General features: G+C 37.8%; 1 protein-coding gene across 1 annotated transcript in view; it reads left to right on the top strand.

The window, feature by feature from the left end:
• Positions 1 to 4553: 4553 nt before the first annotated feature.
• Positions 4554 to 15710, top strand: part of LOC124262110 (phosphatidylinositol glycan anchor biosynthesis class U protein-like) — a 44016-nt gene continuing 32859 nt past the window's right edge. The window contains exons 1-5 of the mRNA XM_046696562.1: positions 4554 to 4721; positions 8512 to 8576; positions 11190 to 11258; positions 13282 to 13344; positions 15462 to 15565. Of these exons, the coding sequence (XP_046552518.1) occupies positions 4592 to 4721; positions 8512 to 8576; positions 11190 to 11258; positions 13282 to 13344; positions 15462 to 15565 (431 nt within the window). The 5' untranslated portion in view covers positions 4554 to 4591. The remainder of the gene's footprint in view (positions 4722 to 8511; positions 8577 to 11189; positions 11259 to 13281; positions 13345 to 15461; positions 15566 to 15710) is intronic.

Genomic DNA, 15710 nt, shown 5'->3' with positions numbered 1-15710 from the left:
AGTGGATGCGGATTTCACTAAGAACATTAATTGAAAGATAATGCAATATGCATGTATAACCTACAACTAACTGTCGTGAAAAACAGAATGACGTCACTCACTTGTTATAATTATCTCTGTGCTTCTAACTCCAAACGAATGGGCATGAAATAGCTCTCTCTGAAACGCAATGACAAACAATTCAGGCGTTATTTTCCGTAAAACATTCCATATCTTATTGTCCAATAAACACAAATTTAACATTGTTATAGGGGTAATGCTGTTTTTCAGGGCATTGTCATTTGCAGAAGCCCTAGGCTTTCAATTAACTGGCCGACGAAGGCCTATTATAGCTAAAATGGATGAAATTTGTGTTAAAAAAGACAAGACAGTATCATAAATTTAATTGTAAGTTTACTTCAAACAACTCGCAACGGGCTGTTAACCCAACGCACCTGAAAAATTTGAAATCGTAGCCTCCCCAGTACTGTACACTATTTTCAGTTAGTATGATGTCTTGGGGTCATGAAATGGCCTGTAATACTCTCAGATTGTGGTATCAGTTTTTTTCACAGGCCATTTTATGTGGTGGGGGTCTGCGAGCATTTTCACCACATTTGGTTTGCTGCCCGACAACATCTCAAAGTTAATCATGGATAGTTTTTCTACTATCAATCTGATCGCTTTTATTTTGACTTCTGTGTATTACTAAAGTGTTGCTAAAGGATGTAGAAATTATTATGTTTTTGTTCCTGAATAAAAATCAAAATGGCCGCCATCTTGGTTTGTCGTGTTTTGCCTTTTCAGCGCTTAAAGTTAGATAAAAATTAACACCAAATGTTTCCATTTACACCCAAAACTGATACTTTTGATGTTTTTTGACACTTGTCTCCCCTAGAGTGATGGCCTGGGCACAAAAAAAGTGGTCTTGTATGGTCATATCGTTGTCATGTAATGTTTTAAAGCTTATTCTTTGAGACATGGGTATTTTAGCGTTTCTCCGACTTTTCACCGAAATGTGTGGTGGGGATCTATTTATCGAAAGTTAACATTATTTTTGCAACTAAAACAAGTTCTTTTTGTTCCACTTCTAGAGTGACGGCATGTTATTAGGAATTGTTACATATTACCAAAAATATAAAATGGCCGCCAAAATGGCCGCCATTGTAGTTTTACTACATATACATAGTGGAGGACTAAATTTGTACTGATATAATATAAACCAACCAATTCAGTTAGTGTCAAACATTTAATACAGTATTGGAATAGAACTAAATTTCAATTATATGGTCAATGAAAGCTTCACAGTCCTAAAACATTTGATGAAATAACATTATCCAAAAGTGTTTGAAAAGTAAGATGCTTCGGTGAAAGATCAAAGGCGCCGACAATACTTTATCAGACGTTCTAAGATACCTAGCGGTTAGAACAATCGAAAAAAACAACATTATCAGACAATAAAGGTATAATGTCTTTCAGTGGCATTTAGAAGTTGTACATTGATGTCCAAGATATTTTTATGGATTAAAAAATTAAAAAATTAAAAAAGAAGTTTAATCCATAAAAATATCTTGGACAATAAAGGTATAGTTTTTTGGTGACGTAACAATTGAATGACGTTATCCCGTCATTCTAGTGTGCCCCCTCGTAATCGAACAATTTTACATTACGTCACAATGTAAGCGACGTCACGATGCATGTCAGTTGTCATCGCCTCGCACGGCCTCCTACAGTAAAGTACTCCGTGACATCTCGTTTCTTGGTGGCTTCACGCAGCTAACATCACTGGTGGAAACATTACGTTTATGTTTTACGACGGTTAAAATATGTCAATTCGACTCACAAGTTTTCAGCGACACGGTAACGTTCGCAATGTTTACATTCCCACAATGCAATCGTGGAATGTCGCTTGACTACTCAGCTTCATCTGGATGTACTGATCTAAACTTACGTTGGTAGTAGAAATGCGACGTTCATATTGCCCCGTATAGTTTACGTTAATGACAGATGTAACTAAAATAATTCAGAGAAGATATTTAATCCGAACGTAAACCGTCATCAAACTGTTATCATTTGTTTTTTTCTGGTAACGTTTGTCTTAACGTAGGGGGGCAGACACATCAATAGAACAGCGCGCCAGTTAGCCCTGTGCGAGGATTCTTAATTTAGGTCACCGACACTGTCGTTTGTTTTCTGCCTTAAATTAATCGTAATTATCCTTAGAAACAATTAAATTCGGCATCTTAGAAAAGAAATACAGTTCGCTCTACCACCATGTTTAGTGTAATAAAGTACACTTTCGCCCTGAACAATTATACACTCGGACGCAAGCGTCCTCGTACTTTAACTATAATAGTTCAGGGCGAAAGTGTGTTTAATTACACTATACATGGTGGTAGAGCGAACTGTATTTCTTAAATAATGTGCATTTTCTGCATTACGTCACAATGTATCGCTGCGCCATTCTGGTCTGCCCCCTCGTAATCGAACAATTTTGCATTACGTCACAATGTAAGCGACGTCACGATGCATGTCAGTTGTTATCGCCTCTTACAGCCTCCTACAGTAAACTACTCCGTAGCATCCCGTTTCTTGATCTGCAGTTGCTTCACACAGCTAACATCACTGGTGGAAACATTACGTTTATGTTTTCCGACGATTAAAATGTCTCAATTCGACTCACGAGTTTTCGGCGACACGGTAACGTTTTTCACACCAAACGTTCGCAATGTTTACATTCCCACAATGCAATCGTGGAATGTCGCTTGACTGCTCAGCTTCATCTGGATGTACTGATCTAAACTTACGTTGGTAGTAGAAATAATAATAATAATAATAATAATGTGTCCATTTATATAGCGCCAAACTCCACACTAGGTATGCTCATAGCGCTAACAATCAAGGCCATTATTACCCCGGATAACCCAAGCTGCCTGTTAGGCGCTAGAAGGTTATAGTCATATGACTTTTTTTCCACCGGGTACCCATATTCCTGCTGGGTGAACAGAGGCAATTTTGAACAAACTCACTTGCCTAAGGTGAGACCACATGTATCACATGTGCTTCGTTGTGGGGCAGGACTCAAGTCCTAGAAACTCTCAGGAGTCAAGCTGCCAAACACGGTCACCCATCCAAGGACTCTCCGAGCTCGACGCTGCTTAACTTCACCGATTTGTAAGCACAGGACCACGCGCCAGAAATGCGACGTTCATATTGCCCCATATGTTTTACGTTAATCACAGATGTAATTCAAATAATTTAGAGAAGATATTTAATCCGAACGTAAACCGTCATCAAACTGTTTAGCATTTGTTTTTTCTGATAACGTTTGTCTTACGTAGGGGGGGCAGACACATCAATAGAACAGTGCGCCAGTTAGCCCTGTGCGAGGATTCTTAATTAGGTCACCGACACTGTCGTTTGTACTCTCGGTGCCTTTGATCTTTCACCGAGGCATCTTAGAATCGTAATTATCCTCAGAAAATATTAAATTTGGCCTCTAAGAAAAGAAATACAGTTCGCGTTACCACCATGTACGGTGTAATAAAGCACACTTTCGCACTTTCGCCCCTGCTTTAACTATAATAGTGGGCTCGTTTACACTATACATGTTGGTAGAGCAAACTGTAGTTCTTTTCTAAGAGGCCAAATGGTGGTAGAGCGAACTGTATTTCTTAAATCATTATCATTTGCAGCGGCCCGCTCGTTTCTGATAACTAGAGGGCGGTTTCATGATCCACTGACCCGGTCAGGTTGTCACCATAGCACTATTTTTCATATGCCATAAAAAATCACAAAGGTAAGGTTATATATAACCAATTTTACGGCATTTACCACAAAAATACCTTTGGCGGCAAACGCTTAGTTAATCCAGGGAGACTCTGTTGTAGAGTATCCCTGGTTAATCAGACTCATTCAGCATAAAATCATTTCCCAACTTCAGCGTAAGCCTGTCTTGAACAATCTGAACGATTCCGTGGACTATTTCATAGGCGGATCCAGGACATTTCAAAGGGGGTTTGAGGGGACTCAACCCTAAAAGTACTTGAAACTGTACTAATTACTAAGAAAGTGTATTCCCAAATATAACACATGTTCTCTTCAAAAGTTTAGATTCACTTCAAACACTTGCATTATGTTATGTATATATATATTATGTTATGTTATGTATATATATACATATATATATATATGGTTACATCGAAGATTGATTTCTCCACTAACTTTGGGGAACCAACAGCAAACTTTATGCGGATGAATTGCACGAGGATCATGCATCAAATTGCTAAAAAAAAGTATGTGCAAAATATCGTGCATGTGAACAGCTGCGTTGTGGTGTAAGACATCAATTCATGTGTAAACAATACCTTTAAACAGTATGGAATATTTTGCAAAATTTAGTTTAGAACAGTTGCCTGGAGTAAGTGGCTATATTTACACCAGTGAGTCTAAACTTTTAATGAGAAGTATATATATTTGCCATAACAACAACTTCATTGCCGTTTGAATGTTTCTCCAATTATAGTTTCGACGCACGATCATCTTTCGTTTTCTTCACACACCGTCTTTTGGTGACAGCCATTCCAACTTTTGCATCCTACAAGGAAGCGTCATGGCGTACCAATCTGTCTTATGCTACCTTTTCGGCTCACTGATTCGTTTGTGGCTATTCAGAACGTCTTTACCCAAGTGGTTGTCGTCGCGAAATGAAGTTGTTACACCTCTTACATCGTGGGAACGAGGTAGAACAAATGTCATTCACTTGTCCGCTACTGCAGTATGCAGGCATGATTTGGAAATCTTTTTAGGGGATAATTGGGAACGTATACCGGTGGTTATATAGCAGCAAATTTAGATATATAACGTTAAATTTGCGACTATATAACCACCGGTATACGCCCCCAATTCGTCAAACACAGTTCAGTTATCTCCATTCTAATTCAACTCGTTTTACGCTGGTTTTTCGTGAAAGAAATTCAATATTTAAGTAGCTATGCTCAACGGTTTTTCTAAACATGTGATATCATTATAAGAAAAATGTCATTATCTCATATGAACCTTAACTTAGAACACTATATTTTTTATTGATTTTTATTGTCCATATATCTCATGTGAAAAATCCTACAAAAATGGCACCGTCAGGACCTCGAGAAACAAACAAAACAGAAAAAGTGACAACCGTACATAAAATATTCACTTTTGGTGGAAAAAATGAAATCTTTAAATCACAAATGTGTCCTTATCATTGCTGATCGGTGGGAACAAAATTTAAGGTCAAGGGTGTTCAATGTGATTTTATAAATAGAAAAATAGTGGAGAAAATTAGCCGGAAATGGATGAAATTCTCCCAAAACATGCATTAATGTCTTTGCACTCAGTATGTCAACCACAAATTCAAAGGAGAAGTGTTAAAGGAACTAAGTGGAAGATATGTTTGTATTGAATAGTTGCATATGCAGTGAATGAGAGTACAAGTTTCCTGTCTTGTGTAATATGTTGTAATATGTTGCCCTACTTGATGATAAATCTTTGATTTAGGGAATGTATAACGATTTTGATGATCATTTATTCAGTGAAAAATATGTGTAATATCCCACCAGTATGTAATACCTTGTCTGTCAGTCTGTCTGTCCTGTCCATCCGTCTGTAATTCATTTCGTTTCCGGAGCAGAACTTGAAAACTGTTCATTAATTCTTTCTGAAACTTTGTATGCATCAGCCAAGTACTGAAGTGGTGCCTTTTGATATTTTCAGAATACTAAAATTTTATTTCAATGGCTAGATATAGAATTGATTCCGGGTAAGGGTTTGTTTATGGATCAGAAAAATGATCTTAGGATTTATGTGGAACTGGAGGGATAGTCATCTTTTGATGATTTTTGTTACCACATTGATATACAATAAACCAGACTTGACTTGACTTGACTTGATACAATAACTACGCTTAAAACAAATATAAGATATATTTACAAATTTACTAAATATTAACTCATGTGAAATTAAATGATATGGTAGAATTACCAAGACAGACAGGCCATGGGCTCTTAATAGACAAAGGCTGATCATTATTTATTTTGCATTCAGATTTTCCCAATTTGTTTCATTTGCAAATTGTCTAATTTTTCTAGACTGAACGACCCTTTCTCATTGAAAAGCTACAAAAAACTTTTACAAAATCACACAGATTAGCATTAGCAAGGGGGGGTTTAGATTTCAAAGGGAGGTAACTCGATCATGAAATTGATAAAAATGCAGACCGCATGTGAAAGTCACCCATTTTGAATTTGTTTTAAAATGCCTTTGTCACTTGAAAAAAAATATTTCAAGGTATGATTTATTAAGTATATACTTTTTTCTTTAAAATAAGAAAGTTTCATTAGTGTAATAAGACATTTTCCTCACAAAATCAAATTTTCAAAAACATATTTCATCATAACAAAACTATTAAACCAAGTCTAGCTCTAAATATAGTTATTACACATCTGCCATTTACCACAGCCTGTAGTGCACATACTATTTCCCATCTTTGTAGAAGGGATTTGCTTCAAATCAACGTAAACTGAGGGTACCCTCATGACCTGGGTTTCAGCCCACACTGACTGAGGTCAGGATGAGTTATCCGCCCTTAGCTTGAGCATTGCTAATTTAAGGCCAAATAAAAAGAATGTTGTGGTTCCAATTACACCTCTTTAAAATTACGATAGGTAGGATTTTTTTTTCACATATGTTTTTAGAAGTAAAGTTCAAACTAATAACACATCAATGTGTAATTGGTTATTTAATCAAGCTTGCAGCCATCATGTCGACTTTCTCTATCAGAATGACCGATGTCTGTCGGTGCCGAGAAAAAACAATGGTATCTGAAAGCTTGTTTTATTCATACCGCTTAAAAAAAATAGGGTCGGCACCAAAATTCAAGGGTCGGTCGGGTAATCGTCTAAACCAGGTCAAAGTTCCTCTAGGTCAAAGATTAATCATATCACTCCTTGAACTTACACCATCGCCAGAAAAAGTAGTTCCCTTTTCAAACTTCAACACGTTTGTTATGTGCACACTGACTAAATCTGACAATAATGAGTAAATCATAGTATTATAGCTAAAATGGACGGAATTGTCATGAAATCGCCCTCTAGTTATCAGAAATGAGGGGCCAATCCGCAAATGATAATGGCCCGCTGATTCCTCAATGATGGGCCATTATCAGTTCTGTTGTCAAATGACGTCACAGCAGGTGCCATGATGACGTCATAAATCTTGTTTCATGATCTAACAGTGTTGGTTCAACAACCCGTTGCGAGTAATTTTTTGAACTTACAATTATATTTATGATAGTTAATTGATACTGTTTTGTCTTTTTTAACACAAATTCCATCCATTTTAGCTGGATAGGGGAGTTAACTGACCTGGGGCTTCTGCAAATGACAATGCCCTGAGAAACAGCGTTACCCCAATAGCGTAGGGATACATTCAAAGGTTTTGGTGAATCGGTTTTCAAATTGCGACCATATTTGCTGATTAAACGGTCAGAAATTGATAGCATTGACCAATCAGAACTCATGTTACATACTAAATTGAATTAGAATCGCCAATAGTAATAGACTCAAGAGACACATCGTTACACAAATGTTTTGTGTAACCCACAGGTCGTGAATAGCTTATAAATTTGATTTTAGGAAATAGCTTGTAATTACCAATTCTGGGATAAACAATAATGCATTTTCTCAAGATCCAGAGCTGTGAAAATACAAAAAAGGACCATGTAGAATCTAGGTTTAGGAATTCTCTTGTCTTATGGTATTGGAGAGTATTGCTTACAGTCACAAGTCGTTAGAGATATGTTACCTGACTAGGATATTGTTAGGTTTCTTCATAAAATGTTGATTGTCAGAATATTTGCAAATATATTCAGACAAACAAATAAAGGATCACAGGAAAATTCAAGTGTTCCTTTAAAATTTTCCAATTTTCACCACCACAGCACTATTCAAAGCTGATGATGAAAACTGGAAAATATTAAAGGAATGCTTGAATTTTCCTGCGATCCTCTATTTGTTTCTCTCACCCTCAGTATATGTTATTTTTTCCTGTATTTTGTTTTGCCTTTGGCAACCATTGATGTCAGTGTATGGTCACTTGATGTTTGGTTACGTTCCCCGTTGACCAGGAGAAGGTATTCATATTCTGCAGCAGTTGAGAAAAACAGTGACAGAAATTGCAAAATCCACTTCTTACTGATAAACAATGTGGTTAAGGAGTCATTTATTATTTACTTATTTAGCAGTGACTGCATCCTGAACAAAGTGTAAGTAAGAGGTTTGTTTTCTCTTTTGAATTGTAGCACACGTGCAGCCGTTGTTTGTTGTTGATGATTTTAATTTTTACAATTCTATTTGTTAGTGGCAAGTGATATAACACCAGCAAAATGGAAATGACTTGCGTAACAGTACTCCTAGTGTCAGTGAGTGTACTTGTGTATTTTGTTTTACTTACATACACAATAGTAAGTGAGGTATGATACTGATACTGTTTCAGTTCAGGAAGGAATGGCTTTACAAGAAACATATATTTCCCCATACACAGGAGATATTTTTCATGAGGTAAGTGCACAAAAATAATTTTCATGCAAACCATTCTTATAATATCTTTTGATATGATTGACACTACTGGACCAAAGACCTATCTGACTAAATCTAGTAATCTGGCCAGTCATTCCATCTTTTTTCAAACCACTGTACCACAACCAATGAACAAAGAGAAGCAGCATATGTGGAGTGAGTGAGTTTAGTTTTATGCTGCACTCAGCAATATTCCAGCTGTATGGCAGTCTGTAATTAATTGAGTCTGGCATCGATCTACACAACTGGGATATGATGACGTGTGTCAACCAAATCAGCAAGCCTGACTACCCGGTGCCGTTAGTTGCCTCTTACGACAAGCATGGGTTATTGAAGATCAATTCTAACCCGGACCTTCACGGGTCCAGAGTATGAGGAACATGATTAAGTGGTGTCTTTCAGACATACATATGATTTGCTAATTTTATACCATTTCCATATGTTACTGTTGGCGAAGCTGTCATCAGCTGGCTATAACACTGTTCTATCATTTTTCATCTCTTATTACCTTCTAACACATTCTCCTTGACATTACAGTTCACATCCTATATTTCATGAAATATACAAAGATAGTAGACCTATCAGGATATCTGGTCTGACTAGGCATCCCAGCATCCTTGCAGGGAGAACTCTGTAACTGTTTGGATTTTGCCTATCTGAGAGTAAGAGTTGGTTAATAAAACTACTGTTATATTTATTATTTTTCCGGAGTTACCTCCCTTACTCCTCCATGCTTCAATTTTGTACATAACAATATATTACAAAGTCAGGACCCTTTCTCCATGCTTTTCAGCAAGCTGCATACTGCATATAATTGGGTCGTGTTTTCACAGAAATTAATGAAAAAAGTTTGCACGCTTATCTCAGAGAATCCTTGACACGGCTGAGTTACGGAAATTAGTGCCATAGTTCTTATTTTGGGGAGTTATGGTGGTTGTCCTCTCATTCTTTATGCTTTGCATGTTGTGCATGCTGATCTTTATGAAATGCTTTGGACAATGTTGGATGTAAATGTAATTTTCTTTCCAACATAAATACAAAATACTGTGTGTTTGTTGAAATGGGGCCTCAATGTATGTAACTGATGAGGTTGCAGGTTGCCATTAAGGAAGTTTCAAGCATATTATTGTTTCATGTGTAGATATGGATATATTCAGATTTGAAGTTTAAACAATTTTAAATGAGTTTGCTAAAACCTATGCATACTGGGTGTAATGCAAATGAAGTATGCTCAACAAATTTAGAAACTTATGACCCACTTTATTGGTATAAACTGTAATAGGCAATAACATGTCGGATGTTTGAACATGGTCTTGGCCACTAATATGAACATTTGGTCATAAGCACAGACCATCAGAAATCAATTGTGCAACCCAGACATCCTGACAAGATCTAATAAGCTTGACGCTTCCCATAAAGCCCCAAACCAGACTTGGCAGGTTAAACCAGAGGCAGTGGAACAGGATTGACCTTATGTTTGGAATAATATTAGATGGTGGCAAAGAGCTAGGTTGCACCAGAACTACTCTTTCCTCTATTATAAATCTTAAAGTTCCTTTAGTTCTCTATTATAAATCTTAAAGTTCCTTTAGTATAAAGCCCTATAGTCTTTGTGAAGTATTTTGGCATACTGCAATACCATACAGACAGTGCAGACACTTAATAGGTTTCAGCTATAAAAGGCTTCAGTTTTTGGTTTTGGTGTTAGATCATTACAAGAAAGTTATTCTGGGCTTGATATGATCGTTTTATCTTTCTTCATAGAATTTAATACTTACACCACATCTGTCATGCGGTTGACAAATGTTACAGTATACATGTGTTTCTATATACATTAGTCAATCATGATTCTGTTTCCAATTGCCTGAGAAACTGTAAGTTTTTGTTTTCTTGTGCTTGGTTGACTGTTTCATCACTGTCATGAGTTCTTTAGTTGACAATTTATCAGTAATTGTGCTTCTATAAATAACTACATTATCAAGGTCACACACAGTAGGGCTAGCATGTTTTGTATTGGACAGTTCATAAACTGTTTCCTTGATAGGGCTGTCAGTGTAAGATTTCACACTCCTCACACATTTGACAAAGAATGTCTATTTTGACAGTTGTTTCCCTGCTTGCCATTCATGGAATATTTGTAAACAATAATGCTATCTTTCAAATATGACAGATGTGGTTAGCATCTAACTTATCTGGGTAAGCTGTCACACAAATAAGTGACGTAGTATGATGAAACATAAGTAATCCTAGTGAACATACACATTCTTCAATGACATAGAGCAAGAGAACCAATGGCAACACTAACTTCCTGTTTATGTGGCCTACACATCGTCTTCAGACAGCTGTATGTTAAAACAGTTTAAATTTTTAAAGAATAAAATAATATTTCTGGATAAATTAACAGAGTGGATATCTTGATAATATTATCAAGCGCGTGTTTACATTGCAACCTATATATGACCATTAAAGGATGTGAAGTCCGGCTGGCAAAGATTACCCAGTACTTACCACATTGTGTCAACATTGTTGGAAACATTCTTCCTACATGCATTCAACCAGCTGACAACTTAAGTGTCACATGTGTTTTATTTGCAGACACCCCTCCTTCTCCGGTTGCTCCAGTATGTGGCCAAGGTGCCACAGATGACAGATATTCTCTTTGTTGTGAGTTGGAACAAATGTTTTGCATGAACAGTTGATATATCATTTGGATTCTTTCAACAGCAAAATTATCTTACAATAAGTGGAACTGAAGGAACTAAGAACTTTTCACAGTCAGTTAAGTCTTTTCATTGATTGTTTGCTTGATTGACAAGCTTTCATCTAAGTGTTTGCTAGTTTTTTAAGTCATGTCACAATCTGCTCCATGATGGCTGAAACTAGGTATATGTACATAATGTAGTGTATATTCATAATTTTTCCTTAACCTGACTCTTACCAATTGCTTATCTCATCACTCTCCCACATTGTAGTGGGTTCCCTAAGGACAAAAGAACATACCGGTAAGCAAAACCTTTTCTCCATGCAGTGGCATGGGAGACACATGGCCAATCCGGTTGACTGGTCACTCTCTCCATTTTTGCTCAGCAGAATAGTAGGGGAATATTTTTTCAGTGATTCAGTCTGAGGCATCCAGCTCAGCCACCAACCTTCACAGAGCTAACACCTTTTTATACAGCTGACAGACCATAGCGCAGCCTCAGAACTTTATACAGTCTATGTTCTTCACGCAGCGGAATACACAGCCTTCATAGTTGTTACACAACAAGTACTTCTAGCTATAGGTATACTGCAACAACATGGGATCAGTTGCCGGCACACAGTCTACAACAGCAATGTCACTGTATGATGAGATTTTTCAGAGTTCATGTTACCCGAATTCCTTTTATCTAGTTGAAACTAAAGATGTTTTTTAGCCATCAGAAGAAGAAGAGTCATCACAATCTGAGGATTGTCAATCTTGTTTTCAAAAACCTGTTTTTTCTTGTCTGACCACCCGCTGCAGGGCCCAGCGGAACCCCACAGCCAAGAGTAGGTAATTCTAACCTTCAACCTCGAAACTGTCGTTCACATGGTGAAGACGTGCGTGCTGTCTTGTCAACTTTTTCAAGTTGAATTCCTAGTAAACAAAGATAAAGATGAGTGAAAAAGAAGCAGGCACTGTATGAATGGTTCTTATCTATTTGCATGGGCGATACATGGAATGCGTTTCGAACAATTTTCATAATTCAATGTTGTAACTTTTCCGTTGCCTCGCCACTTCAAACCATGTGTTTGCAAGATGGCAGACGGGATGGCCTACTTACACTTTTCTATGTGCGTTTTCACTTGGAAGGCTTCTACGCTTTAGATTAGGGATTCTTGTTGCGTGTATTGTAATTACATCGCATTACATATATATATAATTTTCGCATCAAGCTGGTGCTTTTTGTGGTTGATGATATCACTTGTCATCTGTCTCTTCGCCACTTCAAACTATGTGTTTGCAAGGCAGTAGGGTTGGCCTACTTTCCCTTTTTCTATGTGGGTTTTCACTTGAAAGGCTTCAACACCTTCTAGTTTTCATTGAAAGGCTTGGTAGATTAGGGATTGGTGTCGCGTGCATTATAATTACATCACATTACATGTATATATATAATTATTTGTGACATGTTGTTGTGTCTGGCTGGTGCTTTTTGTGACTGACGATGTCATGCTTCATCCGTCGCCTCGCCACTTCAAACTATGTGTTTACAAGGCAGGTGGGTTGGCCTACTCTCCGTTTTTCTATGCCTTTTCGCTTGAAAGGCTTCTACGCCTTAGATTAGGGATTGGTGTCGCGTGTATTATAATTACATCGCATTACATGTATACAGTCAAGTCTCCTTAATCCGACTCCCGTGGTGGAACTGCATCAGGTCCTCCCCAAGGCCTTAATTTTCCAGAACAAAGAAAACAATATTATTTTATACATATTCTTACACTAAATGTCCCACCCAAGTATCCCCACTCACCCTTAAGCATATATTTTGGACAAATATATGTGAAAGTGGAGTCGCATGCTTTCATAGTGCCTGTGTGTGACAAGGGTGTGATCGGATGAGATGTTTTTCTGTTTTGAGGAAGTTTCCTCAAGATTTCAGGAGAATGTTGAGTCAGGTTAAGTATAAAATGATATGTTTACTCTAAAAATATACATCATTTGCAGTTACTGGATGTACTCATCGGTATGGTTCTCTCCAGAATTGCCAAAGAATTTGGACGGTATATGGTAAGATTGTTGTTACATCAAGGGTGGCTGTCTTTGACTTGTCTTTTCTCATAAAGCTGGCACTAAAGTACAGTTTGCGCAGATCGATGCTCATGCTGTTGATCACTGGATTGTCTGGTCCAGATTCGATTATTTACAGACCGCCGCCATATAGCTGGAATATTGCTGAGTGTGGCATAAAACTAAACTCATTCACTCACTCACTAAAGTACTGTTGTACACAGTTATATCTACAATTGATATATACAGTTGATATGTGAAAGTGTGAAATATCTGTTAAACTAAGTTCAGCCTAACTACAGTCTCTGTGGTAAGGAGATAGGAAACGTGAAAAAAAGGACTTTACTGAGGAGAGATTAGTGCAAAAATGAGCAATGCGTTCCCAAGCGAATTGTTTGGAATAGACCATGGCTTTATGCAAATTAGTGTGCGCTGATCTTGTATTACAAAGGACACTTTTTGATGCCCATTTTGAAATTAGACTTAGCTTCATTATAAATGATAGCTGACGTAAAACATAAGAACTTTAATGCTGAAACTATTAATGATGTAGCTACCATGGAGTCTCTCTATAAAAACAAACAGGGAGAAGGGGTAGTCTCAAAACCAAAACCAGGACGGATGTTGCAGATGGTGGTTGGGGCGGGCTGGGTAGAGAGATATCAGCTAAGATAAGACAATCCTTTAGGGGAATTAAACTAGGGAAGTAAACGGCATGTCATAACAATTTACAAATAATATCCAGTCCTGTCGATCTTCGAGTGTTCATACCACCTATATATTTTGAGACATTTGATACGATTTAAGCTTTCCTATGGGTATCATACTCTTTCACATACACCTTATGAAAGAAAGACACACAAGAAGTTGATCAATAGATGAGACACATTTAACACACATGAAAAAGCATAGATATATTTGAGATGGCCCCTTGTGCCTGTCGGCAGCACATGCATTTCATTCCAGGTGAGTCGACAACGGTCAATTGTCCTACCTGCCTGAGGGACCTAATTGCCATCTATAGTCTGATCTATTGTTTTCAGCAGCTATTCGTATTTTTGCCCGATTTTACGTGTAAACATGTTTTTCTGGTTATCCTATTAGTATCCCACTGAATGCCAAGTTAGGTCGAAGTGGGTTATTTCGACATATGCTATTTTAGGGATACAGAGTAACAGCCTAAAAACAGTTGTTTTTTCTTACAGTACTTAGCTGTGGTACATGTTGCACAAGCTATGGAGGTTTCATGCCACACTTACTGTACAGATGTTAGTGCTGCATATGTCACACTGGGTAAACTTCTGTAGTGCTACATGTCACACTGGTCAAAAAGGTATAGTGTTACATGTCACACTGGTCATAAAGGTGCAGTGCTTCATGTCATACTGGTCATACATGTGTAGTGCATGTCACACTGGTCATACAGGTGTAGTGCATGTCTCACTGGTCATACAGGTGTAGTGCATGTCACACTGGTCATACAGGTGTAGTGCATGTCACACTGGTCATACAGGTGTAGTGCATGTCACACTGGTCATACATGTGTAGTGCATGTCACACTGGTCATACAGGTGTAGTGCATGTCACACTGGTCATACAGGTGTAGTGCATGTCACACTGGTCATACAGGTGTAGTGCATGTCACACTGGTCATACAGGTGTAGTGCATGTCACACTGGTCATACAGGTGTAGTGCATGTCACACTGGTCATACAGGTGTAGATAGGCCTTATTGGTCATACAGGTGTAGTGTGACATGTCATACTGGTCATACACATGTAGTGCATGTCATACAGGTGTAGTGCATGTCACACTGGTCATACAGGTGTAGACATGACATATTGGTCATACAGGTGTAGTGCCACATGCCATACTGGTCATACAGCCGTAGTGCTACATGTCATACTGGTCATATAGGTGGAGTGCTACATGTCATACTGTCATACAGGTGTAGTGCTACATGTCATACTGGTTATACAGGTGTGCTACTTGTCATACTGGTCATACAGGTGTAGTGCTACATGTGCTACTATTGATACATATGAACGAATTGAGATTTGTTTTTCTTGGATGATCTCTTCCACTGACAACATGTCATGCTAGAGCTCTTGCTTCAGCTGGAAAGACAAGCCCAGGGTGTATCCAGCTATGCAGCCAATGTTGAGAAGCTAATTCTTCGAGGCAGTGATCTCAGATGGTTGCAGACATATGTTCTGGTGGCGTGAGTATGTTTCCTTGTTAGACGTTAAATCATGTAAGTTGTTTTAAATTGATCTCTTTGCAAACAGTATACAACATTATTTCTTGCTGTGATTACAAGACAGTTTCGAAGCATTCACTTCTCTCCTAGCATGCTCTTGTGTTAA

Source organism: Haliotis rubra, unplaced genomic scaffold (assembly GCF_003918875.1).
Source record: "Haliotis rubra isolate DU_JTF1 unplaced genomic scaffold, ASM391887v1 Scf12, whole genome shotgun sequence".
Classification (NCBI taxonomy): Eukaryota; Metazoa; Mollusca; class Gastropoda; order Lepetellida; family Haliotidae; genus Haliotis; species Haliotis rubra.
Note: the sequence above shows the minus strand (reverse complement) of the source record. Positions and strands in the feature narration are given on the sequence as shown.